At 43.7% G+C, this 26,726-nt stretch overlaps 1 protein-coding gene across 11 annotated transcripts; it reads right to left on the bottom strand.

Annotated features, from left to right (window-relative positions):
- Positions 1 to 574: 574 nt before the first annotated feature.
- On the bottom strand, positions 575 to 26,629 carry LOC124536167 (unconventional myosin-IXb). Of its 11 annotated transcripts, none has more exons than XM_047112634.1 (17): positions 26,474 to 26,629; positions 20,409 to 20,829; positions 20,236 to 20,335; positions 5,184 to 5,438; positions 4,822 to 5,000; positions 4,584 to 4,749; positions 4,336 to 4,508; positions 3,886 to 4,085; positions 3,330 to 3,519; positions 2,995 to 3,252; positions 2,679 to 2,915; positions 2,402 to 2,586; positions 2,117 to 2,318; positions 1,732 to 2,004; positions 1,288 to 1,551; positions 1,001 to 1,219; positions 575 to 911 (listed from the first exon to the last, which is right to left on the bottom strand). In XM_047112634.1, exons 2-17 carry the CDS (start codon positions 20,736 to 20,738, stop codon positions 642 to 644), a joined length of 3,501 nt encoding a protein of 1,166 aa, XP_046968590.1. In that variant the 5' UTR covers positions 20,739 to 20,829; positions 26,474 to 26,629; the 3' UTR covers positions 575 to 641. The 11 variants fall into 11 exon arrangements, with proteins under 11 accessions (XP_046968590.1, XP_046968587.1, XP_046968588.1 ...); XM_047112631.1 differs by lacking the exon at positions 26,474 to 26,629 and adding an exon at positions 26,170 to 26,379 and having other exon boundaries at positions 20,409 to 20,670; XM_047112632.1 differs by lacking the exon at positions 26,474 to 26,629 and adding an exon at positions 26,170 to 26,379 and having other exon boundaries at positions 5,184 to 5,435; positions 20,409 to 20,670.
- Positions 26,630 to 26,726: the final 97 nt, after the last annotated feature.

Here is a 26,726-nt window from a genome sequence, read left to right as displayed (position 1 = left end):
CCGAAAGCTCTGTTGACATGTGTAATCAGTTGAGAATTATTAATACAAGCACACCGACAGCCGGATGGCACAACGCCTAGGTCAGGTTGACATCTGGGCCCAAGGCGCCATCTCGGCAATGAGCTTTATCTATCTAAATTGTCATTAACATTGCATACGTTATAGAGATTCGTATGAAACTTATATTTAACTCAGGGTACAAATTCTAACACTGGTTTTATGCATAAAATGGTAACAGAAATAATTTCATTCATATTTTGTAAAATATATGAAGTATATAAATAATATGGAAGACGTCGTAGTCGATCATGTACTTCTATCAAGAAATGAATTTCAGAGGCGGAAAAGTCGGTACTTGCAGTATTTACAGAAGAGTGTTCCAATTCAAAACGCTCCCAATTATCAACTTTGCATTGAAATGTCACAGCGGAGCGGCGGGCGACGGTGACAGCAGAGCGGATCAATTTGCTTACGGCTAAGCTAAGACGAAGTAATACTGCCCCCTCGCGCGGACGCGGCGAGCCCTCGACCCATAAATACCTAACTACTATGTACACCTAACCATAGAAGGCCGCCTCCCGCCGCCCGCCTGCGACGATGCTCCTCACATTTGGCACAACACTGCGGCGCCGGCGCCGGCGTCAGGCGGGCGCGGGCGGCGGCGGCGGCGCGGGGCGCGGCGCGCGCGGCGGGCCCAGCACGGCGTGCGGCACGGGCACCGTGCGCCCGCCCGCCTGCACCGACACGTGGCCGCGCCGCGCCGCGCCCAGCGCCAGCACGCAGTCGCCCACGCGCAGCCGCACGCCCGCCTCGTCCCAGTCCGCCGCCACGGTGCGCTGCTGCGGGTAGCCCAGCTTCACGCCGTTCGCCACCGTGTATGCGCGCGACGGCGGCAGCGGCGGCGGCCGTTCCTGCGACACGCCCGTCGGCGGTGAGCGACTCCGGTGAGCGGGAGAGCAGGAGCTGCCGCTCTCCCCATAGCGGGTGGGTGGACACTCACCAGGTCGAGGCCGAAGAGCGAGCAGGTTCGCTTGACGAGTTGGGGATCGCACTTGTCGGCGGGATCGGGCGGTGGTGTGCCGGCGATGGGCGCGGGGCGGCGCCGCGCGGGGGGCGCCGGGCGGGCGCCCCGCACGGCGCGCGCGCGCTGCGCCCGCCACGCCGCCTGGATGCGCTCGGCGGCCGCCTGCCGGCGAGCGCGCCTCATGCGCTCCAACACCTATATATGCATAGTTTGTGTTTAACTGAAATCAAAACAACTGCGTTACGGCTGGGGCGATTTCGTACCTGTCGCATACCCTCGCTGAGGAATACGTGTCGTTTGCCGAGCGCCCAGCGCACGGCTGCGGGCGAGGCGGGCGCGGGCGGCGCGGCGGCGGCGGCCACGGAGCGCAGCACGCGAGCGCAGCCCGCGCCGGACTCGCGGTCCGCCCCGCTGGCGCTGCGCCGCCACAGCGCGCGGTAGCGGCCGCTGAACGCGCGGAACCGCATGCGATGCGGGTATCCGCTGGCCATGAGTTGAACGGTTTCCAGAATTTGCAAAGCGCGCACCTGCGATGGATGGAGGGTGATTGTTAATGAAACTCGGCGACAAATTTATGAAAAGCAACTTCTAAAAATTAAAGATCGAAGACTGAACGAAAACATAAATTATTTTTCTATGGATTATATTTTTATTAGTCTTCGACTTTTAATGAATGCGCTCCACGAGCAGAAAACTAATTCGGTCACCTGTCGTGCGACGGTGACGCGATCGAAGTGCATGGGGGTCTCCGTGGAGTTGGCTCGCAGGCAGCGCACGAAGTGCGGGCGCGCATGGACCAGTGTGCGCAGCAGGTTGTCGAGGCGCGTGTGGAAGTCCTGCGTGAGCGTGGAGGGCGCGGCGGCGGGCGCGGGGGGCGCGGGGGGCGCGGCGCCCAGCGCGCCCGCCGCCACGGCCGCGCCGCCCGCCGTGGGCGACGCGCGGAACTGCGCGCCCGCCGGCCCGCCCGCCGCCGCCAGCGCCTGCGTCGGGAGCACGGCCCAGAGTCATTTTATGATGTTCACGAGTACTTTCAATGGCGCCGATTTCACGGCTTTCGGTAGAAATCAAACCCGTGAGTGGGATTTAGTTCACCTTGAGTTCGGCTCCGAAGAGGTGCGTCGCAAAACCGAACTCGCAAGTTCTCGTATCGAATGCGGCCAGCAACTCGTCGGGGACCGCGTCGCGATTCGCGTCCAGAAAATCGCTAGCGTCGTAGGTCACCTCGCCCGCGTAGTGTCTGACAGCAAAGCGCCGAGGGTGTGGGGGTCTCGGCTCCGCCAGTCTTGGATGACCTCTGCGTGAATAAGAGCGTGAATTATTTCAGAGCGATTATTTCAATATTCTATTATTCCCGATAGTTTTAAGACCACACTTTACCTATGAGCGGATTTAATGCGAGCGACGTATTGCTCGGCCGTGTTGCGCGCGGCGCACTCCACGTCGAGCGCGGCGAGCAGCCCCGTGCGGAGCGACGACACCAGGTCGATGCAAGGCACGTTATCCACGTACTCGACTTCCAGAGCACCGGTCACTCCCTCCTCTCGGCAAGACTCCGCCGAAGACTAAAAAGGCGAGACTTCGAACGTAATATCTAACTTGGTCGAAAAATGAATCCAATAAAATTCTATGTGATATCGAGTAGATATATGAATACCTTGAAAACATGAGTATTGTAGAAGTGTTGCATGGTTTCGGCGCAAAGATTAGCGCAGAGATGCTCGAGCCGACTCGGGCCGGCGTCCTCGAAGCCGAACATGTCGAGGATGCCGACGAAGCCGTCGGTGGCGTGACGCACGGCGTCGTTGAGCGCCGCCATGGAGCGAGCGCCGGCCCGGCCGCGCGCGCCGCCGCCCGCCGTCGAGGCGCGTCGCGACGCCGCGTCCTGGTGCACCTGTCGGCGTCCACGAGACAACTCACTCGCTACGAGACGGCCGGTCGCTCGGCCCCGCGACTCGGTAGCGTGTACTCACGGATTCGTTGGAGTCCGACGACAAAGTGCCCAGCGTGGAGCCGAGGCGCTTGAGGGAGTTGGCGCGGCGCACGATGGTGGCGACGGTGCGGCAGTACAGCGCCTTGGCGAGCGCGTCGCGCGCGGCGGCGGCGGCGGCGGCGCTGGCGGGCGCGCGCGCCTGGCCGCGGGCGGCGCGCGGCGCGCAGCGCGTGCCCAGCCCGCGCATGAGCGCCGCCGCGCCCACGCCCAGCAGCGACCCCGCCGCCACCAGCTCCGCCTGCGAGCGAGGGGGGGGAGTGACACGCGCTCGGGACTGACGGAATACATTCGCTGAGGCGACTGCAGCTCGCCTACCTCTCCGTTCGGTTCCGCCGTTCCCTCCGCGTTGTCGGAGAAGTGGACGTTGCCGAGCAGCAGCACCGCGGCCAGCACCCTCAGCACGTCCAGAAATGGTATCCCGAGGACTCCGAGACAGCTCTTCCACGCATGAAACCGGGCCCCGTCCTCGGCCTCGGGTCGTCGTGGGTGAGAAGAGGCCAAGTAACTGTTCGGTAGACATGATAATACTTCTAGAGTAAACTCGGTGTTAGGTGTGGTTAGTTTATTTAAATCCTCCTCGTGTCATTTATTTTGAAAATATCTTCGTTGTAATTATTGTGAATACAAATAATATTGTTGTTAACCTACTGTGAGAGAACCCTAAGTATACCCACTTCATATAAAATATCCCGAATAGAGCATCGAGCTCCAAGATTGTAAATAGACAGACAGCAATTTTTTGCAGGATAAAACTGTTTCTTTATCTATACCGTTAAAATAGAAAATAATTCGAATTGAGTTTGAGAGTAATTTTTTTAATTTATTTTAAATTTCATATTAAAAAAGACTGACTGACAACAAGATGTCATACCGGAGATCGTTCGCCGTGTAGCCATCGAGATGTAGCTGCGAGCGCTCGTCGCTCGTGAGGCCGGCCAGCATCTGGTAGAAGATGTGATAGTTGCGCTCGCCCGCCGGCGGCCGCACCACGCGCGTCTGGTCCAGGAAGTAGCAGTGGATCTTGGTGCGGTACAGGGCGCCGTCCGTCACCTGCACCTCGATGAAATGGCCCTGAAAACACGACTCAATGAAGCGCATGATACTTTTGACCCACTTTATTTCATACGATTAGGTTTAGATTTACTTTCGTAGATTTATACTTTAGCAACATTAAGTTATTACCAATACCAATTTCCAAGTCTCCATTGCAATTTGTGTTTTAAAAGTAGTATAGGTCTTAAACAAATATTACTCTTCCAATTAGTTAAATTGTAGACAAAAGCTTCGAATTCTATTGCATAATAACCAACAAGCTACTCACGATTCTACTGGAATGCGAGTTGGCGTGTGTGGCGGCGGTGCCGAGCGAGCGCAGGACGGTGAAGGCGGCCGCCAGGTGCTTGAATGCGTCGGTCTCCGGCCCGCCGCCCGCCACGTCGAAGAGTCGTCGAAGCAGCACCATCGACGCGTACGTCTTCCCCGAACCCGACACACCTGGTCATACGTTAGATTAGTGATCGTAGCTCGAGGACAAAGAGTACGCAAATAAGGTCAGAAGTCGCTCCGCACCTGACAGTATGATGGCCTGCGGGCAGCCGGTGTCGGCCTGGTGGCGCACGGCGTCGTGCACGAGGCGCGCGAGCTCGGGCCGCTGCGCGCGCGCCGCGCCCGGCGTCAGCGCGTTGCCGGCGTCCGTGTACGCGTTCATCGCGATCAGTATCGGCCCCACGGACGTCTGCAGGCGAATATTATCTTCTATAGGCAGTTCTGATATAGCTTTACATTGTACGGATAAGCTACCACATACGTAGAATTTATTTTGATAGAATCGCGCCTGAAGCGCTCGCACTACGGCGTCCTCGGTGAGCGGGCCGCGCAGGTGGATGAGGTCGTCCACGTCGGGGCCCGCGCCCGCTCCGACTCCCGCACTCGCGCATGCGCTCGCCGTAGCGGTGCCGCTTCCGCTGCCCGCTCGCCATCTCGCCTCTGTGACACGTTTAAATACATTGATGTATATCAAAAGCGAGATTATTGTTCGTTCTTCTCAATTAAAACAACATTCCGATGTCTAAACTGGTGCGCAGCATTCGAAAGTTCCTTAAATGTAACTGATTTGTGGGGACGGGTTCACTTTAAGTGTGAGCAAACGACGATGCCAAAGTGAGTAACCTGGTGGAGGCGGCGGAGGGTGGTGAGGCTGCAACGGTGGCGCGGGTGCAGGCGGTGGGAGTAACAGTGGAGCGCGAGGGGGCACCGCGGGCTGCGAGCCGCTGGAGGAAGTACCGCTGGCGGCTCCAGCGGCGCCCGCCCCGCCGCCGCTCGCTCCGCCAACGTGTAGATGGTTGCGGAGGGTGACCAGCTCCGAGCTGAGGCTTAGCAGCCGCCGCTGGAGGTGCACCGCTTCGTTTGACGAAGATGCGTCTGCTTGACAAACAACTTACTATGATAAATCTTGTATAATATTACATTTATATTGATTTCAAAAATGTATCAAAATTGGCTCTTTATTGCGATTTATTGGTTGTTTATAATTCACAAGCAATTACATTGATATATTTATATGAGCTTGAATGACATATATTCATCGAAACCGAACGAACCATCGAGCTGTCATCAGAGTCACCGAGTGGAGGGATGGGAATTATTTTGGCTCCATCGTAATAACAAGCAAACAGCACTTTGACCACCTTCAAATACCGTACGTTACGCGTATAAGAATATGTTTTTGTGTAACAGGTGTGGTTATGTGTACCTTATCGTAACATCTAATACGGGTATGCTTTACGAACTTTGAAGTTAATAAATGATTACCTCTTTTTTAAGTGGCAGGTGTGACTTAAGAAAAACTTAAGCTGAGTTGGTTTTTACATGCATACAGATTAATGACAAAACGACGAATGTCTTCTTGCCAGAAGTAATGGTGTTTTACAAATTGAGCAAGGTTGATAACATTCGTTGTGAAAATATGTATATTTAGTCATTATATACGGTAATGTTGTATAGTGTTGTCTCGTGTGTCCAAAGGGAATCGTACGCCAGCAGGAACTAGAACACAAGCTTCTGCTATTAGATCGGGACTAAATAGTGACCAAACATTATAGGTATAATCGACACATTCACAGGCCTATTTGCGTTATGCGCATCGATATCGCGTTGTAACGTAGCAGATATATACATTATTAGCGCGAGGGGCACGCAGTTCTGTCGACTTGGCGACTCGACGAGGTAGTGCGCGAGCGCCGCGGAACTCAACAAGGGGGGGAGACAACCGGTTGTCCAGGCGCAGTGGCCTCAGCCGTATTCCGGACTCGTGCCACGTCCTGAAAAGTCGACCTTGCGACTATCGAATTAGAATTTGTTTCAAATTGGAATTTGGAACACACGCCGCGTCAAAAACCTTTTTATTGGTGCGCCATCGAAGGACACCGCCTTCCCGGTCGCCTTCCACGCGGCTTCGAATATTTGAAGCAGCTTTTGTTGATGCAAGAGAAACCGCTCTGAACTCGTGAAAGTTGCACTTTTGTCAGGCTGATATTGCGCAAGTACTCAAGCTGCTCGTTCTAAACGAACAAGGAATGACCCTCACACTCGAAGTACATACAAGTTTGTTCTGCATAATCTTTTATCATATTAACATTTGAATTAGTTTCTATTTGATTAATACAGAAATATATTTATACAAAAGTAATGATAAAGATAAAAAAGAATAAAAAAATGTTATAATAGACCGATTGCGTGAGTTAAACTTGTGGCATTAACGGTAACAAAGTCGACGGAGTATTAATATTGAAAACGTTCCGAAGACGTTTTCCTCATAGGCGGTTTGAGGTGATGAAAAAATAAGCGGACATAACTGCGAGTGGGTCGATCGGTTAATTGTGTTCTCGGCGGCGGCGGAATGTCGGGGCGCGCGGCGTGTCCGGTTGTGTCCGGCCGCAGTGGCAGCACCGCACTCCGACGACCTCTCTGACCATCGATTAATAAAATCTTTTGATATAGTACCGCGTAATCGTAGGTTTATCCCGCGAGGAAGACTGCATGGGGTTGTCAAAAAAGCGCAAGCGTGGTTTTAAAGTAACCGTATTCTCAAATTACAACCAGCTTTAGTTCTAATAATTATTAATACGAACACGACCCGCATTAGATCTGCACGCCGGTTGGAAGTGCAGTTTGAAGCAGTTTAAGTGCGGGTGTCATAACTGTAACGAAACTTAAATCGACCGCACAGTCTGCAGTCGGTTCGGTATAGCTTTTAGTATTCTTTGACATTTATCACCTTTACAAAATATTTTTGCCATAGTATTCGTAAAGTTTTTACTAAATATAATTTTGCTACAAAAAAATAACACGAAGACCGAGTACATACACTCGAACATACATTGTTAAAGTAATAATACGACTCAGTTCTAAATGAATACAGGTAATCAGCGTTTCTGTTTCCGATTTTGCCATTGCAGTCGTAGTTCGCCGCACAATGTATGGATCTCTACGTTCACGTCGCCGCTTCTACTGACCGACTACTATTGCTCCAATTATTTGAATTACACTTTATACAGATATTAATATAGTATTAGAACAAACTGATATGTATGTACCTAACTATAACTGTACGATTATTTAAAACTGCAGCATATTACGTTGTTAGTAAATCATCTCTAAGAAAGGATACTTCTATGATTAATACTTAATACGTGTATACTTAATTGGAGATTGCTAGAGACACTGAACACAAAAAAACATAAACAAAATATCATGTATTTTAGAAATCATATGTTCCTACTGCTTTACGTATAATAAGGTATAAACAGTTCGCGTAATTAATTCTTTGTTTAATTCTCGCTGACGTGAAACTGTATAAGAAACAATGAGATCTGGAAAGTTTAAAAGCCATTGTAAAATAACGTATAAAAAGTTGTATTATAAATAATACTATTTTTAATAACCTCGGCAAGACGGTACAGCGTATGAATGGCGTCCGCGCACGTGACGACGAACATTTAAGAGCGGCTAGCAGAAGGATAGTTCTGGTTTTTCTTCTAATATTTTAGTTTGCAGTGTTTCATTGAGAACGTAAGAACGCACCTTATGGAGAGTTGCGATCCAAACACGTAACTTCATTCTAATGGATGAATGAAAGAATTTTATTCACACTGAACAGAAACAGGTCCAAGTTATTGAGGGCTTTCATAACTCTGCAGTAGTTAATTGATCGACATGATGAGAAAAAACCGCGCCAGTTCCGACCGCACGAACTGTCCCTGCTTATACAGGTGTAGATGAACTGAAGAAGAGCCTCATTGATTAGCTTTCCTTTTTTTATTCCGTTCCGTGGTCTGTGGTTTTCATCGCAATTATAATTAAAAAATGGTAGGCTCAATTACCTGTTGGTAAGTACTAGGAGTAAGCATTACAAGGACGTGTAACGATTCGCAAGCGTTTTCTTCGTTGTCGCGGGGAGGCGCGTAAGTTTTGGGGACAATCCTCGAGTACTGTCTGTAGTTTGTGTGCTTATTATGTTTACATTTTCGGTTCGACTTCGCTTCGAGGACCATTTAATATAGTACAGTGTCAACACATTGGATCAAGTTATTCCGATTTTGACGCCGCGAAGTATAGAACGGCACGTGACTCCGATTACTACGTCACAAGATTGTCGGGCGATCGACTGCGACGCGTAATTACTGTCGCCTGCAACGTCGACACGTCGAATCCGCGACGGGTGACAAAGAAGACAAAAAGTATTTATTCCTCAGAGAAGATCCAACTAACAGCGCCTTCAATCGAATACCTGTGACGAAATTTAAGACGTAATAATACTGGATGTCTCATGAAACATCGGATTGAACACCTGCTGCAAGTTGTAACAGCTTATTTACACGACCTACTTACGAAAAATGTTTCCAATGAAAAAAAATCCTAAATTAGTGTTCCAGTCAAATGAACACTACGACAAAATGTTTAATAGCTGCATGGGTACCAGTTATGGTATCAGTCGCAGGAGTGTGTAAATTACGTTAAACATGCTAACAAAAAGTCGACAGAGGCGAGCTACTCACACGTCGGAGATAAAGAGGCCGGTTGAGTGATGACTTCTTACATTTTAAATAATCCTAATGTATGTAGAGCACTGTAAAGGGAATGTTAATAAAATCATTACCTTCTACGGCTGACTAGCTACTGTGAGATTTCTAATGGCATCGGAGCCGTGCAAAAAATGCGTGTGTTATTGGTCGGCGGCGACGCGCGTGCGCAAGAATCTCATCACTTATCTGCCGGACAAACGCTTCCGTAGACACGCCGCCCGGTAATGTCTCTTCGATACATGTACTTGCAATTATTATGCGCGTTTAGAGTTATTTTTACTATGGTTATTATTTTACGTTAAAAATATAAAAGAAATTAATAATATAATTTTGAGAACAATAATTGTGGGTCGGCATTAGAAATTCGCATCCCGAATTTTATGATAGTAGGGGTTGTTTCTTAAAGGGGTTGTTCCCCTCTCTCGAAATTTACCACTCCCAACCCGCGGAAACCCATAGTTTTTTTTTAATGTTCGTTTAAAGTTACGTGTAACGGATCGATATTTTACATTATAATTAACCTTAAATCATTATTTTTATGTTTATTAGCTTTTTTCTGTATTATATTTTAACAAATACTATATACTATTTACTATATTATATTAATTTATAGTAAAAAAAACGTAATTTAATTTAATTTTGTAGTGAAGCGATTCTTTTGTAAAGAAAATAATAATCACCCAGAAGATTTTACGAACATGATAATAGAATACAATATAACATAAAATATAAAAAAGATCCATTTATCGCATTATTAAATTTAGTCAAGTATATATACAGATAAATGGTTCTTATAAATTTCTAAAATATACCTATTGTTGTTTCTATTTTTCAGCCAAAATTAACAGCTGTGAGGGGCACAGAAGTGGCGAAGCCACTCCGGCAACAAAAATAGTAGATAGTTATAGTAGCTAAGGATAGGTTAGGTTAGGTTAGATTTTATGACCAAACGCTGCGCAAGCCGAGCGAGCGAAGCGAGCGTGCCGCGGCAGCGGCCGGCGCAGCGCCAGAAATCACATTGTATACCAATAATTGGAATTTTATATCTCTCCCCTTCCAAAATTTAACTAACAGTACGAATTCTGATGATTTTAGTATTGAAATTTAAAAATTGAAAAAAAAAAACTAATGATTTCCGCGCGGGGGGAGTGGTGGTGTAGGTACTACACCACCCCCCCTTACCCCCCACCCCTTCCCCAACCTTAAATTCGGGATGCGAATTTCTAATGCAATCCCATAATTGTACTCTAAACATGCTCGGTCATACACGTCTCGGTCGTTGACCGATACGAGTCCAGCGGCGGTTTGAAGCGAGCTGTACACAATGGGGCGAGCGGATAAACTAGAAGTGGACCGAGGCTAAGACGTATAGGCACGTATCTAATCACGCGGACGGCGCGAAAAAACCTCCCGAGAGTCGGCACGGGCCGGCGGCCGTCACCGCTCACACGTGCTAATCAACGCGCAGATGCCTTCGATGTGTCGCGAGGAATTTTCTCATTAAACGACAGCAAATTCCTTCTCGCAGATAATCTTGCCTTATCAAATACGCGCCACAGTCACGGAGACGTTCGCCAAACCGTCCCATCGTTATTTACGAAAGTTTGACTTTAAAATGACCATGTTTCACTTATCTTATTATTTAATCAAGTTAACTGTATAATTATATATAATTACTAATATATTGAAAAAAATTTATGATTTTATAGTAATAACGTCTTATACGTAAAAACATTAACGAATAAATTTCTAGAACCGGAATGTAATTAAGAAATGATATAATCAATAACGAACGAATCGAAGCTATATAAGTGAAAAATACCATCAAATTAATGTTGTCTTAAATTTTCGCGATGATTACACATTTAAATAAAACTATTTATAACGGATGAATCGCGTATATTAATTATTTTTAAACATCCCGACGTTTCGAGCACTTTGCAGTGTTCGTGGTCACGGGCAGACTAAGATGACATTTGTCTATTTGAAGAACAAAGGAAATATTATTAACAACTACCGCCAACGATTTCTCAATTGATATCTTGAGTAACGTTCCGGTTGCACGCAGAAGGCACTAACTGTATCTTTAGGTCTTGCAGTCTGTTAGATTTGGGATTTTAAATTTTTAATAAGTGGATCCCAGGTGTTAGAAAGTCTCCAACCATCTTCTCTATTGAAGTTCGGATGTTTTTGAATTTCAATAGCCTCGCGTATCATTCTAGGAAGGAATCTGTGTTCTCTAGCGAGGATCTGTGGTTTATCAAATCGGATAAAATGGTTAGGTTTATCCAGAGCATGTTCACAGACTGCAGACTTAGAAGAACGCCTATTTTTGACATCTCCTATATGTTCCTTGACCCTGGTACCGATACTTCTCTTTGTTTGGCCTATGTAAGATAAACCACACTCACATTCGAGTTTATATACTCCTGCAGTTTGTAAAGGAATATTACTCTTGATAGGTCTCAAGAACTGGCTCGTCTATATTATATATATATATAGTCGTATGTCATATAATCGTATTTTATATCTTCAACAACATTTCATGAATAATTGTCTCGTTTTTTTTCATATCCGAGGCCATGGAATTCCACATGTATGCTCACAGGGCTAATTCTATCGAGGTCAATATTTCGGGTTGAAGGTGTAAACGGTTCAGTAATTTTCATCATTACGGTCAAGCATCGCCCCGAAGGATAGGAAGTGTCAATCCATTCGGGGGTTTGTTATGAATAAGATGTTTTTCAACAAGTATAAAATATGTACGTCGTAAGCGTCACATGATCAATTAGGATCGCGATCTCGCCTTCTAGACCGAGCCGTCTCGCTTTGAGTCGCGCTAGCTGATGATGGCCGAGTGACTGATTATTCAACGCGATTGTCGGAGCCACGAGCCGCAATGCTGGGAGGTTGGGATCTTAACGGAGGGAGTGGTCGGTGAGAGGCGCGTCGTGCGCGGCGGAGCGATAGCATCGCCGACGCCGCGACTGTCGGGATCATAGACTATATGAAAACAACCTCTGCCTCTAATATGAGACGCTATAAATTTACGCAATCTTTTTAACAGTACTTCGTTATAATATTTATACGCAAAAATAATCCATTTATTTGTATTATACATTGTGCAGTCATTCACGTTTTTCGGGTCGTCTTTAAACAGTTTTATACCTTGGGTTAGATTGTTTGATTATGGTACGCTAAAGACATATAACGCTTTGTAATGTTTTGTGTATGGAAATTGAATACTTTTCTACTGCGATTAAAATATCTTCTATTTTAAGTCGGTTCAAAGGCTATGAATAGATATACTCGTATAGCTAAATACCAACAAACATATTTTTTACTTAAAATGCTAAATAGTTCTCAAGGGAATTAAGAAAATATACGGATTTATGTGACTTTGCAGGAAATACGAGTCTATAATTGGAATTTTAATGAACATATTTGGTTATCTGTTTTAACTTTAAAGATCGAGATAACCCAAAACTACGCACACACACACAGACACACAGTTATCAACAGATCTGTCTTCGGGCCGGCGTATCGTCGCAAACATAAAAATGTTAATTTATAAACGTATCAAATAAAGATTATAATTATGCAAACTTAAACACCAACGCCTAGTTTTAGCGATGGCGGCGCACACTGCGACGTCTCGACATTATTCACGTTTATTCTCGTATAAATCGAAGTCGCGTTTACCTTCGCTGAATGTTTTTTGCATTTATTTCTAATGTGAGCAATAGTGATGCGCGGTTATGTACATTGATTGCCGAGATACGGAAAGAAGATCGCCTTAAGCACGTGAATAGTTAGACTTGCACAGTGTTGACAAACTCAACCTCAAACTCCTTTATTCAAAGTAGAAGCATTACACTTACTTATTGATGGTCAAACTAAAAACTAGCACACAACGAGTGAGCAATGTGTGACTCGAGGAAAGAAAACGCCCAACATCAATGGAAAGGCAGGTGGAGGGAAACGCCAATAGACGCAATAATTATATTTTACATTAGAGTATTTGATTTTACAAGAGAGTTCAGGAACAAAGACTATAGTATTGTTGTGCTCGTAATCCTGAGCCACAGTGCACGCCGGTCGGGTGCGCGTTGAAATCTTTTCTGCGGAGACTTGTGCGTTGGCATGTTGGCGTTGCGCGATGGCGCCGAGGACAGATATTTGCTACTTATATTGGTTTCGTACCCCTTTTAAAAAATATATCAGTACGGAGCATATAAACAGTTTGTTGTGGTGTTATGTTTATATGTTTGCTAGTGACCCGCCGCAGCTCTGCACGGGTGCAATGCTGATACTAAATGGACTACAAAATGTCTTTATATACAACAAATATTGTATGAGAAATTTTGTTACACTTAAGTCCCTACGTTTTAAATCAGTCATATCTTCGAAAATATTTCTTTAAATGACATGATATGGCCACATTGGTTTATATGAAATGCAAAATATATTTAAAGCACTTGATATGATAAGGATGAACGCTGTATTGTAAAATTGCTTCGTAACTGAGATATTTTTTCTCGTAAAAAGTAATTTAAAAATTGTTGTGGTTTATCTCTGAGATAGACATATAGTATCACATACATATACCATCATGTAGCTTTTTTGTAGAGCTTTTTAAGGTGGGTCGCTAGCGTTTGCGATGTGAGCGCAAACAAAAAGTATTTATGTGCAACATTACATTAGAAGCCGAAATCATTGGTTCTCTACTATTTTATGCATGTGTTATAAATATCTATACGTAGTTCTAGTACAATTTATGTATATTTATGGTATCTTGAAATATTTTAAAGCACAAATTTAATAATTCTTTATTATTTGGTATAGAACTAAGGCATTTTTATTGTATATTGTATATTGAATTTAAAGTAGCGTTGGACGCGCTATAAATGTACTTTTGGCTTAAAGGCTTAAAGCCGGCTGTCGGCTACCGCGTGTGTGTCATGTTAACCTGTGTTGGTATTTGCTTCTCATAACGCGTTACTAATCTATGACATGATACCTCCGTTCGTGATTTGCCGGTTTTTGCGACAGCGCGTGGTCGTGTTGTACGTTGGCTCAATGACCGTATACTGTGTTTATACATAAATGTGCACTCTGCATACGGCCGCGGCTGAGGCGCGGGCCATCGCTTAACATAACGACGTTAGCTCGAAGGGCAAAAACTGCGCGTGCACTGCGAGCGCGTGTAATTGCAGCCACACGCAACACGCAACACGCACACAAGCCGAGCGAGCTTTGGAGGCGATCACGAGAATTATTTGAGGTGTATGTGTATGCGGACGGCGACAGGTGACATTGCGTAGAGAGAACTTCTCGTTTTGGACACTCATATCTGTACTCGTAAAGGCTGGGGGACCAAACGCCAGCGGCGGCGGTGTGATTCACGGTGATAGTATTTCTTGTTGCTCGCGGGAACCTGCCGAGAAACCCGCGGCGCACTCGAAAGGGCCGAATTTACTTAGATACCTGCGCCTCTCTCCCCCCGCGCGGGCTCTACTTGACCCCGCCCGCGGCCCGTGCTCGCCGTCTATGAGCTACGCCGTTAGTCGTGGAGCATACGCAGCCTCCCTGATCTTTTGCATTAGTCTACGTTTATATTTGTATACGAGTACAATCTATGTAATATTCGTTTTAATTATATTATATATAATCGTGTCGTTTCCGTACGTATTTGAAAATGTTCATTCAAAATATACTTGATGTATAACGGTCGATTACAGGTTAGTATAAACACACGAATGCGGATAATAAGGGTGGGCAAAGGCTGAATGCGTCTTTGTTTGATAACGATGATAACGGAACAACAATAAATACCTCAGGCGGTGACAAAGAAAACCCAGCATGGTCGGCCACAACACCTAGCACTCATTTGAAACTAAGCGAACCTTCTCGCGCCTCAACGTCACTAACGATCTACAAACGGGCGCTCACAAAGAACATATTCATTGACGACTTAGGAACTCGACAGACGAGCTCCGTGGTCCCTCTGGCCCGAATTATAACAACTTGCGTAAATAGCGCTATTAACCACACATCAAATTTGAAAGCCTTCAACTTTCTGGCACAGTATAAGAAGTAATAAAATGATCACAATCTCGCGGCCGGCGCTCGCGCAGCGTCGTCGGGCTGCGGTCGGGACGCGGGGGCGGCGCTCGCTCACCTTGCAGCTTCTTCTCCGTCTCCCAAAACTTTTGCAGCTCAGTGAAGTATTTGTCGAGTATGAACACCTTGGAAAGGCCGAGAGTGGCCATGGCAGGCGGCGCGCTCTCATCACACTTCGCGGTCGCGCCGCTCTTTGCCGACAACGGCGACTACTCTCACGCGCGTCTCCCCGCGGACTGCCGGCCGCTCCGCTGTATCCGCGGCGCACTTCCCCGCCCCGCACGGAGATCCTCCGCCACGCGCCCACCAAGCCTTCGTACTCGGTCCTTTATTAGCCCTACTACATGTTCAGCCCCACTACAAACGCAATGAAGCAAAAAAGAGAGTTCATTTTATTGAAATTAAAGTTTTTAATGTTACTAAAACTGTGAAAAAAAACGGTGCAACTTTTTAAGCATTTCTGTTTAGGTAAAGGTAACCCTACCTTTATACAGGTTAGGTAAGGCTAAAGTCGAAAACACTTATTACGAAACTATATTCACATACTGTGGCCGCACACTTTATATAATGAATTTGAGTCTAAAAACGACTGCGTCAGCGGTGGGTGAGGCGGAGGCTGCGAGGGCGCGGAGGACAGGGCCGCCGGGGAGACTGGTTTGTTTGTTTGTAAGCTCGAGTGCCGAAAGCGCTCGACGGCCGGACCTCGCCCGCGAAACGCGAACGACTCTAGACCTACGGGACTGCGACCTGAGCCACACTCACCAAATTGCGCCTCCGGTCGCACCTGCCTCCTATCGGGGCCACATGTACTAGCAACACTTTTTGCTCAATCCAATCTCGAACATTAATCTCGCGTTCCGATCGAGGATAATCCGGCAGCGCCGTTACAGAGCGCAACCAACGCGCACGTTGCGAACGTGGACCATTCTTGAATTATTTCAGTGACGTGCCCTGTTCGCAACGGAAGTGCATAAATTCATGTTTTTTTAACATTAGCTGAAGGCAGGAGGGCGTCACTTGTATGATTACACCAATTACGTCACAAGTTATCATAAATAAACACAATTACATTTGTATACAAATGCCGAGTAAAATAAAACACATAGTTACTCCACGGTTTCTATTTCAAACGATAATTATTAAGTCTTGCCTTGAGTAATATTTCGTAATAATTATTAATTTTTACTAACTATTAAGGCATAATAAACATAGCATATAGGTATTAAACTACTTTTCATGATTTTGTTTCCATTGAATGTCACAAATTCTGTAGATATAGTCAAGCAGAGAATATTCATCAAATGTTATAGTAAAAAAGCCGCGACGCAACCTCAAAGGTAGGTATTGGAATTCGTAATTAAAACAGATTCAATATCTGAAGCGTGCCCTAAGTTAGTTGGCCAATTGTTTTATCATGACAGACCCATAGAGCGCAGTTTGTCAAAGTCGTTTAGGGACGATGAGTGAGTAAAGTTTCGTTTCGTGTCGTGTATGTTAAATCAAGATCACAATGTTTCATGTTGTGTAATATAAGTTGTATTTCTCCATATTTGTCAACTTCAAATTGAGTTTTTCGGGGTATTCAAACATAATAATTCTAAAAATTTTTTAAACATAATTGTGTAGGTTAACGAAGTATGGTTAGCACAAAATACAATTTCACTAATATCTTTATATTAAAAATATATCTAGTTCACATTAATAGTATCTAGTTCACATACGTTTATTTAGTACGAAGATTATTAATAATTTACATTTAAAAAGTCTACAGCCAATTTTTCTATCAAAAAGAGCCAAAGAGTATATTTGATGTTGTCTAGCTTAGACAACAGCAAATATACAACCATTCATTTCGAATAGAATGAATACTGTAAAATTCCAAGTTTGTGATATTTTTGACAAAGTTTTGTCAAAAATATTTATGTCGTCAGCACAAATTTATCCCGCAATTTGTCTTTTAGGAAAACATTCACTAGAGTCACACCGTAAAGCTCGCATTCCACTCTGATCCATCCACGTAACCCAAAACTTGTCAAATGATTTATATAAAAAAATATTATATCTCTGTATTTTAATTCAGGATTATATCTGTTACTACATTGTATGATGAATGTTGATAAATCTCGATACAAATATTACGATTAGCAGGACACTCGCCGATGATATCCGTTGCTTCAGAGCGCGCCATCTATCGCCCACGCACGAATCTAGTTCGGTCGGCTGAGGCCGAGCCGGGCGTGTGTCCGAGGTGTCCGAGGTGTCCTTGCTTAGAGCCGCCGCGACTCGCAAGGGGTCGCGACTCGCGAGTCGCATCGAAAGCGCTCGCCGAGTCCGTCACGCGAGTCATGTGTCGGCTACGGAATCGGAGTTAAATTCAATTTAAAGTTTTTTCGTTTCACGATATAAATTTTTAAAGTTATCAAAGATCGGAGTAATTTCCACTGCAAATCGATTTTCAATATAATATTAGTATATTATCTAACACAGCACGAGTTCTAAGAGCGTTATAATGAAAAAAAAAACAAACTTGTAACTAAACTTATAGTAAATTCTCAGAGGTACCTAACTAAGGTTAAAAGAAATTTCCACCGCCAACGAAGGTTGGTCATCATTGGTTTCTTGAAAGGTGTTCTCTCATTATTAACTGATGATAATACTAACAGATAAAAAACATACTTAATTTACTAAAAAAACAATGTAAGCCTGGAACAAACACACACATATGCTTACACGTGAAGCTAATTCTAAAGTTAAAGAGCTCGGGAAAACTACCAACTAATAAAAACAACATACAACCTTCTTTGCGTTTAGCGAAAGTAATAGATATATGTACAGCGTGTGAACATACTTTATCGATAGTTACAAATGAAATCTACTACTATCTCATGTATTTATATTCCGATTACACGAGAACCTCAAATTAATTACCGCAATCAAGCCCCGCTGTGTTTTGACGAGTGCAATAGCATAGCATAAATAAATGCATGGATTGACTTCTAAACTAATTTATTGTACCGAAGGTGTGTGAAAAATATAATAAACTATCTCTACCGATAAAGCACACAAAAATATTAATAATATCTTGCTTACCTAAAAAAATAAAGCTCGAAGCAGTGGACATGCTTTAAACAAAAAAATATCGATTGGAAATAACGAATCTTTCGCCGAAGTCGTAGTCGTTGGAGACCGATCGACATCGGTAACGCCACGAGACTTCGCTGGCTAAGAGTAAACGGATTTTGAAATGTACTCGTATTTACAGTTACCTTCACATAATCGACGCCGCCACTGATTATCGTGGACCACGCAAAGCTACATTCGATAACCGATAACACACCGGTAACGGACCAATTGAAGGAAGCACGCGTGGTGTGAGTGCCCGAGGGTCCTGCCGACTCGGCCGAATAACTTGCACAAACAACGGAGGCAGAAATACTATTTCCGACAATAATAATACCGGAATAGACCAATCTTGACGAGTTTTTGCATTACATGCTCAACATTTCGCGTCAGTAATGCGAAGTAACAACTCCTTACGTGTCACCACTGACTGACCAGTGCTGTCAGCATGAGTTACCCTTGACTTTTTTGAAGTATTATTAGCGCAATGAAGGCCTGTTATCGCTACTGCAGAGCCTCACTTGGCCCGATAGCGGACACGAGGCATTATGCTCTCACTGCTCAGGAGCGGGTAGATTAAACTTATTGAGTGCATGTTAACCTTAAGTTGTGAAGTATTGAACTGAATCAACGTTTTTAAAATCATTTAATACGCGAAATGGAGTAAATAGTGTGCCTTACGGTATATACTATCGGGAAACACAGCACTGTTAATGAAATTTCGCATTTATTCAAAGGATTGTTTAGGAACTTGAAAAGCTATTTAATTTCAGGAAACTGCAATTCACTCGTGTACAGTTGGCGCCAAAATTATGAAACCTTTTCTAATGTGACTTTACGATATCGTTTTACTTTAATTTTGTTTACGTTTACAGTTTCACGGTGTTGATATGTAAGGTGATCATGCTTCAAACTTAAAAATTGCGAACTTCCGTACAAACTATCATCGTCCACTTCACCCTGTTGTGGTTTTAACTTTCAAACATCCTCTTTGAGACTGTTCGACTACCTTTGCAGGATATTATTGTCCCTAAAATCTGTCGCGACACTCGTGCACTCACACGTCACTCGCCACCCCGTGAATTTTAACTTAAAGTCGAAACTTGCAAAGAATTAACCATTGAAACACAAGGCAAATTCATTTATACATCAATAGCTATATCGTACACGTGGCTCTTTTCCCAAATGTTTACAAGTGACGCTCAATTTAAGATTCCATTACAAATTGTACAAGGAGTGCGAATTAAAAAATGAAATCACATTGAGATCCTTTTTTGTTCTATATTGGCAGCGACTTTTCCGGTCACGGCCTGCTATTCGAATTAAAAATATGGAGCGATATATCGCGCATAAAAAGGCAATACGTGACGTCGGTTACGTTTCACATCAAAAGAACAATGGTCTAGGGCCAATTACGCCTCGGGGCGACACAACGCGACACCTCGCCAGGGCCGCGCGCCGCAGCAGCGCACCGTCTAGATAACGCTAAGCGGTGCTGTAACGATTGTGATGTACTGTCTAAGATAACATTTTCTTTAAGTTTCTCGACGCTGAGCTTTTACGAGTAATCGGAACGAAATAATGCTGATAAACTTTTCAGAGTCCCCGATTTTCTCTATACGTAACGAGCTGCATGCGTACATATCGAATCCCTCACGATCTGAGCGGTAGATTGTACTCACTACGATAAATGTAATCGACGACGATTCATCGATAAAAGAATATTACCACAACAATCTGCAACGACGTATCGGATAAACGTTACGGCAGCACAGATGTATCGTCGACGATACGCCGCGTGCTCGCTCACTCGATCGCTCTGAAGCCTACCTTCAGAGTGATTGAGTGATTGGCTATTTGCTTAGCGTGTGATAGTTATAACAACGTGTACAAACCGAGGCGTTGAGAGCGCGCGCGGCGCGGTCGGTGCGCTGCCTGCCGCCGCTCACCCGGCTCCTCGAGCGTCTCCTCTTTCTTCTCTTGATCCACCGCCGTCTGTCTGCATACAAAGTTAATCACAGTGCAAGGGCCATCACACTAACTCATTCCGCTGGTATAATGAATATACCTGTGTGCGTGAGTCTGTCGAGACCGGTATGTGCAGAAGAAGTCTGGGCGTACGTGATGCGAACGTAGCAACGCGGCCAGCGGTGCCAAAGTGGGGGAGGCGGTGGGGACGGAGGAGGGGGTGGTGGCCGAGGCACCCTCGTACGTCTGGTCCGGCAGCAACATGCCGCAAGCATGGCGGCCCGTCTGCACCGCCTCCACCGCACCGCGACCGGAGACAGCCTTGCGCCTTGCTCAGGGCCTCACTGTCCACCGGGTGCTCCCTAGTAAAGTTGTGCAAGGACGTAGGGTGACTTCCACAGAGTGGCACATGTATAAACAGCAAGCACATTTAGCGACTCGGTCGCTGTTTTCGGCGCGATACAGCGTTGAGTGAATTAATTTAAACGAAACATTATGTCGGTTATCATATGATGGAAGTCCTAAGGTTGAGAAATATATAAATGCACTCAGCATATAAAAAAGTGTGAGTTAAGTACTGTTTTTAGTCACTCTAATAAAGCGTTTAAAATATGCGACATTTGAAATGAATTAAGCCTTAAATTATATTTGAATTGTATTAAAAAAAAACACTAACGCATAACATGGCTAATGAAGTTTGTAAATGGTGTAAACCATTTGCTTTGCTTTACAATCATTTGTCTAAAACTATAAAAACTTTTTTAACTCGCATCCATTATTTTATCAAAATGTAATCACTTGATCGGCATCTGACGAAGTATTATCAACATTCCTTTATCTTTAACAATAAAATAACAGGTATTTTTGAAGTATTAATGTTTGAGATGTAACAACTAAGAAATTCAGTGAGCATTCATTACGTGCGGTGAGTCGGCACAAACGGACCAAAATCCTAAGAATGTTTCTTCCTTCAAACAATAGTAACTAAAGTTCGTTACGACGTAATCGTTTAGGTTAAATGATTATTTACAAATCAAAGTGGGTCTGTTAGAGTGATATGCTCGTTAGCTCAAATAATCACAGAAGCAGACGAAGCTGGCGAGCGGGGAGAGCGGCGAGGCGCGCGTGCTTTTTGCTAGGATTCGGCTCCGCATCGCACCGTTTGAGACTGCGAATCACAATCCACTGCACTGTTTGCACATAACTAGTCCATCCCTTGTTAAAATATAAATAAACAAACACTCAACTATCACATTTAATAAATACTACTGTTCTTTTGGACCATAAGACACGATTGTAATGGCAATTCAATCAAAACAAATAATAAAATAGAAAAGCTTAAACTTTGTAGTTCGATATATGATCGCGTATTTGCAGTGCACACGTGACGGAGACGTCGCTAGCACGTGCAGCACGAGACGAGAGCGCGCGTCGGCGGCGCAGGGCGCAGTGCGCCGCGCAGTGGAGCACTCGGTCAGCGCTGAGCCCGGCGCGCTGGCGAGAGCGGAGCGCACGAAACGTTCGTGGAACGACCTCCTCATTTGGAAGCGCCCGCATTTGGTGCATTGGAACATCGGAGCCCACGATTACATACAATAAATACCTCGACGGAAATGTCACTTTGCAAATTTGTCGCAACATGTTCAATCATCGCAAGAGTCACGTGCGCCGTCGTTTGAAGTATTTACACATACGCGTACCTATAGCATCGCAGCGCGCATCTGGTTCCCAAAACAAGAGACATCTCAGAAAAAGCCGCGCGAGTGAACTCGTCACATTATAAATTTTAATCCTGCGCCCGCTGCGGACGCCGCCCGCGTCGACTGGAGTACGCTGCATCGAGACCATTTATATTATCTTCGTATACATTTTGGACGCAATATCATTATATATTTACTACTTTAAAAAAAATATTGCTCTTTTTGTTGTAGTGTCTTTAAATAATTACCAATATATCTTCTCTATTACAAAGCTTGACATTCCTCAGGATAAAATGTCCCCACGCTTATGGTTGACGGATATATATGGCATCATGGTATATGGTATATATAGATAATACGCCTAATGTTAAATTTCTTGAATTCGGACTTCAGTACCGTTTGACTTGAAGAATCGGAAAAAACATTATTTCGATGTAACCTATTTACAGTTTGTTTCTATGTACCTACAGGCATTACGATCAGTGCTCTCGAAGACGACGAGCGAAGCGGGCCGGTGCGCATGTATGTGTGATCTGCTGCACACAGCACACGGCATGCGACTACGAGGTAAATAACTGTCAAGCCGCTCTATATTTTTTGTAGCGAGTGTGCCGGGACGGCGGCCGCCGCTCCGCGCCCGCGCTAGGACTGTCACGTCGCGTCACACGCGCCAGCGCGTCGGCTCGACTTCGCCTCTACGCAAGTGACCTACAACAGACTTGGACATCTTTGATATCGAAAAAAGAAAACGTTGCTTAAAAAAGATCCATTTTATAGTAACGAGTACTGATTCTCCGGACATACACATAAATTATACCAGCAACGATATTGAATTCAAGCTTGTGATGTGGCCCAATTATATTGAGACAAATTACTTACGATACGTGAATTTATAATACTTATTTTGCAAGCAACTTAATAATTTTACTTAACATAAGGTCATTATTAAAATATTTTGGTAAGGCCACTAATTTCATAATATTGCTACATAGGAATGTATTTGAATTTCAAAAACGTCAACGTAACGTGGTTTATACTTTCCGTAAGAACAATAGAAGAGTTGGAAGTTTACAAATACTATTTTTTTGCAAACTAAAAACCTTGCTAGGAATAAATGGAATAGTACAAAATTTTACTGCTTTGTACGAATAAGTACAAATTATAAGTAAAATTTTCGATGTCTTAAACTTATTGTTTTTCATTCGTATCTAAAATAATTGACAGTATGCCAGGAGGCTATGTTCGAGTGGAGTCTATGCCGGGGGACTATAGTAATGATTAGTAAATAGTTTTCAAAAAGGCTCCATATAGACCTCTTATTTGAAGGTAAATGGAAGATCTGGAAATTGGGCCGCCAGGTGACGCTGCAAGTTCACCGCTGCAAATAAATAAGGCACTATAATGCGCCACAAATCTTCGAAACTAATATTTGTGCCTCGAGACAGTGACTTGCCGACCCTTCAAATTGGGACATAAAACTAAAGTAAACTAATCCTATTCGGTAGAATATATGACGAGTGGATGGTACCTACCCAGATGGCTGGCAGAAAGCCTAGTCAAATCAAAAAAGTAGCTCCTACTCGATTTGTTGCGTCGAATTAATGAAGATCGCAAGTTCGTACAACTATAATAACAACATGTGTTATGGATTGCATCAATGATTGATAAAAACTTTTAATGAGCTAAAAAGGGAGTTTTAAAGAAATTTAAAGATTTAAGATAGACGTAGTGTGTAGTAGCGTATAAATATATACAGGGTTATTGGTAACTCGACGTATATCCGTTAGGAGGTGATAGGGGTATGATAATTATCGCTCCAAATTTAAATTTGCGAGACGGAAAACGAATTTATTTCAATATTTTTTTCTCTTTAAAATTCTGACAAAATTAACTAAAAACAAAAACTTATGAAAAAAAACTTACTGAACTGACATACTTACAAATTTAAAATAAAATTTAGAAACAGAAACAGTTCAATAGCTAAGTTATAAATATGACATTTTGTAATATAGCCCAAATAAAGTATTCATAAGCGAATCCGAGAAACTCTCTACAACAGAGCACAGCACACACAGCATGTTCTACAATGAATAATGCAGGATTCTATCCTTACTATTATCCTCACGAAGAAGTCTCTCAAACGAAAATTATTTTTAATAAATTTGTGCTTAATGCGGATTCAAAAGTCGAGTCTTGTTTGGAAAAGAACTCTGAACCATTTTAATTGAAACTTTTTGTTTAAATAATGTTTGAAGTTGCGTTTTTGACAAATTTTGAAAAAAAACTAAAAAACGTGATAACTCAAAAATGGTTCACTTTTGGATTATGTATATGGGGGTTAAAATTATTGCAAATAGTCACCCCTATCACCTCCTAACGGATATACGTCCAGTTACCAATAACCCTGTATATCCTTTTTTTCAGATGTTCTAACATTCTTTGAATATTGTATTTACTTTAACTTTTAGATTACTTGGAACAACTTGAAAATAATCCTAGTTGTCGTGGTCGAGTAGCGTGTACACCGGTTTTCATGGGTACGCTACTCCGAGGTTCCGGGTTCGATTCCCGAGGCAGAGTCGACGGAGAAAAAAAAGTTCATTAGTTTTCTATGTTGTCTTAGGTCTGGGTGTTTGTGGTAGAATCTTTACTTCTGATTTTCCATAGCAAGTGCTTTAGCTACTAACATTTGGATCACACTAATGTATGTGATGTCGTCTAATACCTATATGTGCTGCTACCATTCTTGCCACAATTTTACGCGGTCAAGATTTATACAGTAACTAGTTTTAGTTCATATTTGTATATATTTAAGCATTTAATGTTATTAATACATATTATTTAAATATCTATATACTATTATTGTTTATAATGCATGCACTGGTGGAGATTTTCCTACATCTTCCTACATCACGGATGAACGAACAATACACAGATCGACACTGAAATCGGATTTTGAAATGAACTTTTAAAAACCGGACAGCGCTGTCTTTCTGCATCTGACGTCACGAGCGGCGGCCGTCACAGCTCACAGACGGATAGACGCGAACGACTGCTCAATAAAGACATTGAGAGTTTTTCCTGGACACGCAACGGCGCCCGACGAAACTGGTATGCCCATCGCGCCGCCCATGTTAACATCTATCTAGCCGATGTGACTTGAATAATAGATATCTTTCTATATTACTATGATTTTAGTAGAAACTTTAGTGGTGAACAGAAATTGTTTTATTCGCCGCTTGCGCATTCGACCATTCATTATTATTTTTACATTAGTTGTTTTTTTGGTAAAAATGGCCAGCAGTGTATTTTACAGCTAGGTTTGGCGTCAAAATGAAAAGTAGCACCTATTAAATGTACATTTACAGCTTTGGGTACCTATTTTTTAATGACGATTCTAAGCCCAAATTTGAGTTGTTTATTTTGTTGAATGTGTGCCCCATCAAGGTTTTCTGACGATTTTTTAGTTCATTTCCGAGCACGAGATGGATTTTAAGTATAAAAAAGTTACGTCTTTTTACCACTGGGTTATCACGGTTCGATACGAGCTTTGTACCTACATATATATCAGTCATAAAACAAAACCGAAGTATAAATTTCTCAAAAAATAACTTATCAATTGTTGTTATTTTACCCGAGACATGTCGAGTTTAAGGTGCAAGTCGAATACGATCGAAACAATAGTCGGAATTAGTTAAATACTTTGAAGGCATCCGTGTGAAGCTCGTGGAGGTTGAGCGTTGATCTGTAAGTCGAGCGCCGTCCGCGACCTCTTCTCTCCGCTTCCCATCAGCGACCTTGCTGATTTTTATAATGAGACTGATTTCACTCAACTTTCTTTACTTTTAACCTACATCACATATTATATTTATCAAGAGTATATGCGTATATTATATAATTACGGTTCAATTCGTAATGTTCATTTGTATAATTTTTCAGATGCTAGGATGCTGACGAAATTGATTTAGGCGTCTCTCCGACCGCAATACAGTTTCAGACTCACTCGCGCGCCTACATAGAATTACAATAATTTAATGACTGTAAGTAAAACATAAGGAACCAATTAGTGTACGGGAACCCTACAAACGTCGCAACGTGCAACGTATCCGAGATCGGTCCGCTTGCTAGTGAAGCAATAGATTTAATTGTAGCGATACTAACACCGCCTTGTAAATTCCTGCGGTGACTCTGCGAGCATCCGATCTGCCACCTCGCGCAGACCACACGCGAGCCCGACTTAACATTACTCGCCATTTATTTATATTGACATTTTACACTTTTAGTTATTGAATCCGTTTCTATTGAACTATCATTAACTATTTTGTAATAAAAAGCATTTTTAGTTAGTTACAACAATAGTGCTGATTTAAGTTAATTAATAAAATAGCAATTTATCACGTAAAATTAATAAAATAATTAAGTATTAAGGGTTCTTTAAAATATATTCAATTCAAAAAATATTCACTCCATAATGTAAAGTTTCAACACGTACGAAGTGAACTTTTCACTTTTTAAAATATGTAACATGGTGGCACAGCATGATAATATTATATTTCGAAAAATAAGTCATATCATGGAAGATAAACCGCTCGCAATTCAGCGCGATGTCGGCACTCGGCCGTCGTCGGCGACCGCGCCTCGCGGACTGTCGCCGTGTCGCGCGCGGGACGCGTCTGCCGTCGAGCGGCGCCGCGTGTCTGCGCAGTCTGCACTCTACA

The sequence above is a fragment of the Vanessa cardui genome, chromosome 16 (genome assembly GCF_905220365.1).
Source record: "Vanessa cardui chromosome 16, ilVanCard2.1, whole genome shotgun sequence".
Taxonomy (NCBI): Eukaryota; Metazoa; Arthropoda; class Insecta; order Lepidoptera; family Nymphalidae; genus Vanessa; species Vanessa cardui.
The sequence above is the reverse complement of the archived record's forward strand: the minus strand, read 5'-3'. Positions and strand labels throughout refer to the sequence as shown.

What these genes read in the sequence shown, in the direction of transcription:
- LOC124536167 (XM_047112631.1), bottom strand. Translation starts at nt 26,252, where the DNA reads ATGTTAAGTCGGGCTCGCGTGTGGTCTGCGCGAGGTGGCAGATCGGAT. An exon ending in CGACAGACTCACGCACACAG is followed by an intron (nt 20,336 to 20,408) that starts GTATATTCATTA and finishes GTATGCAGACAG; the next exon opens with ACGGCGGTGGATCAAGAGAA. An exon ending in CCCTCCGCCGCCTCCACCAG is followed by an intron (nt 5,001 to 5,183) that starts GTTACTCACTTT and finishes AACGTGTCACAG; the next exon opens with AGGCGAGATGGCGAGCGGGC.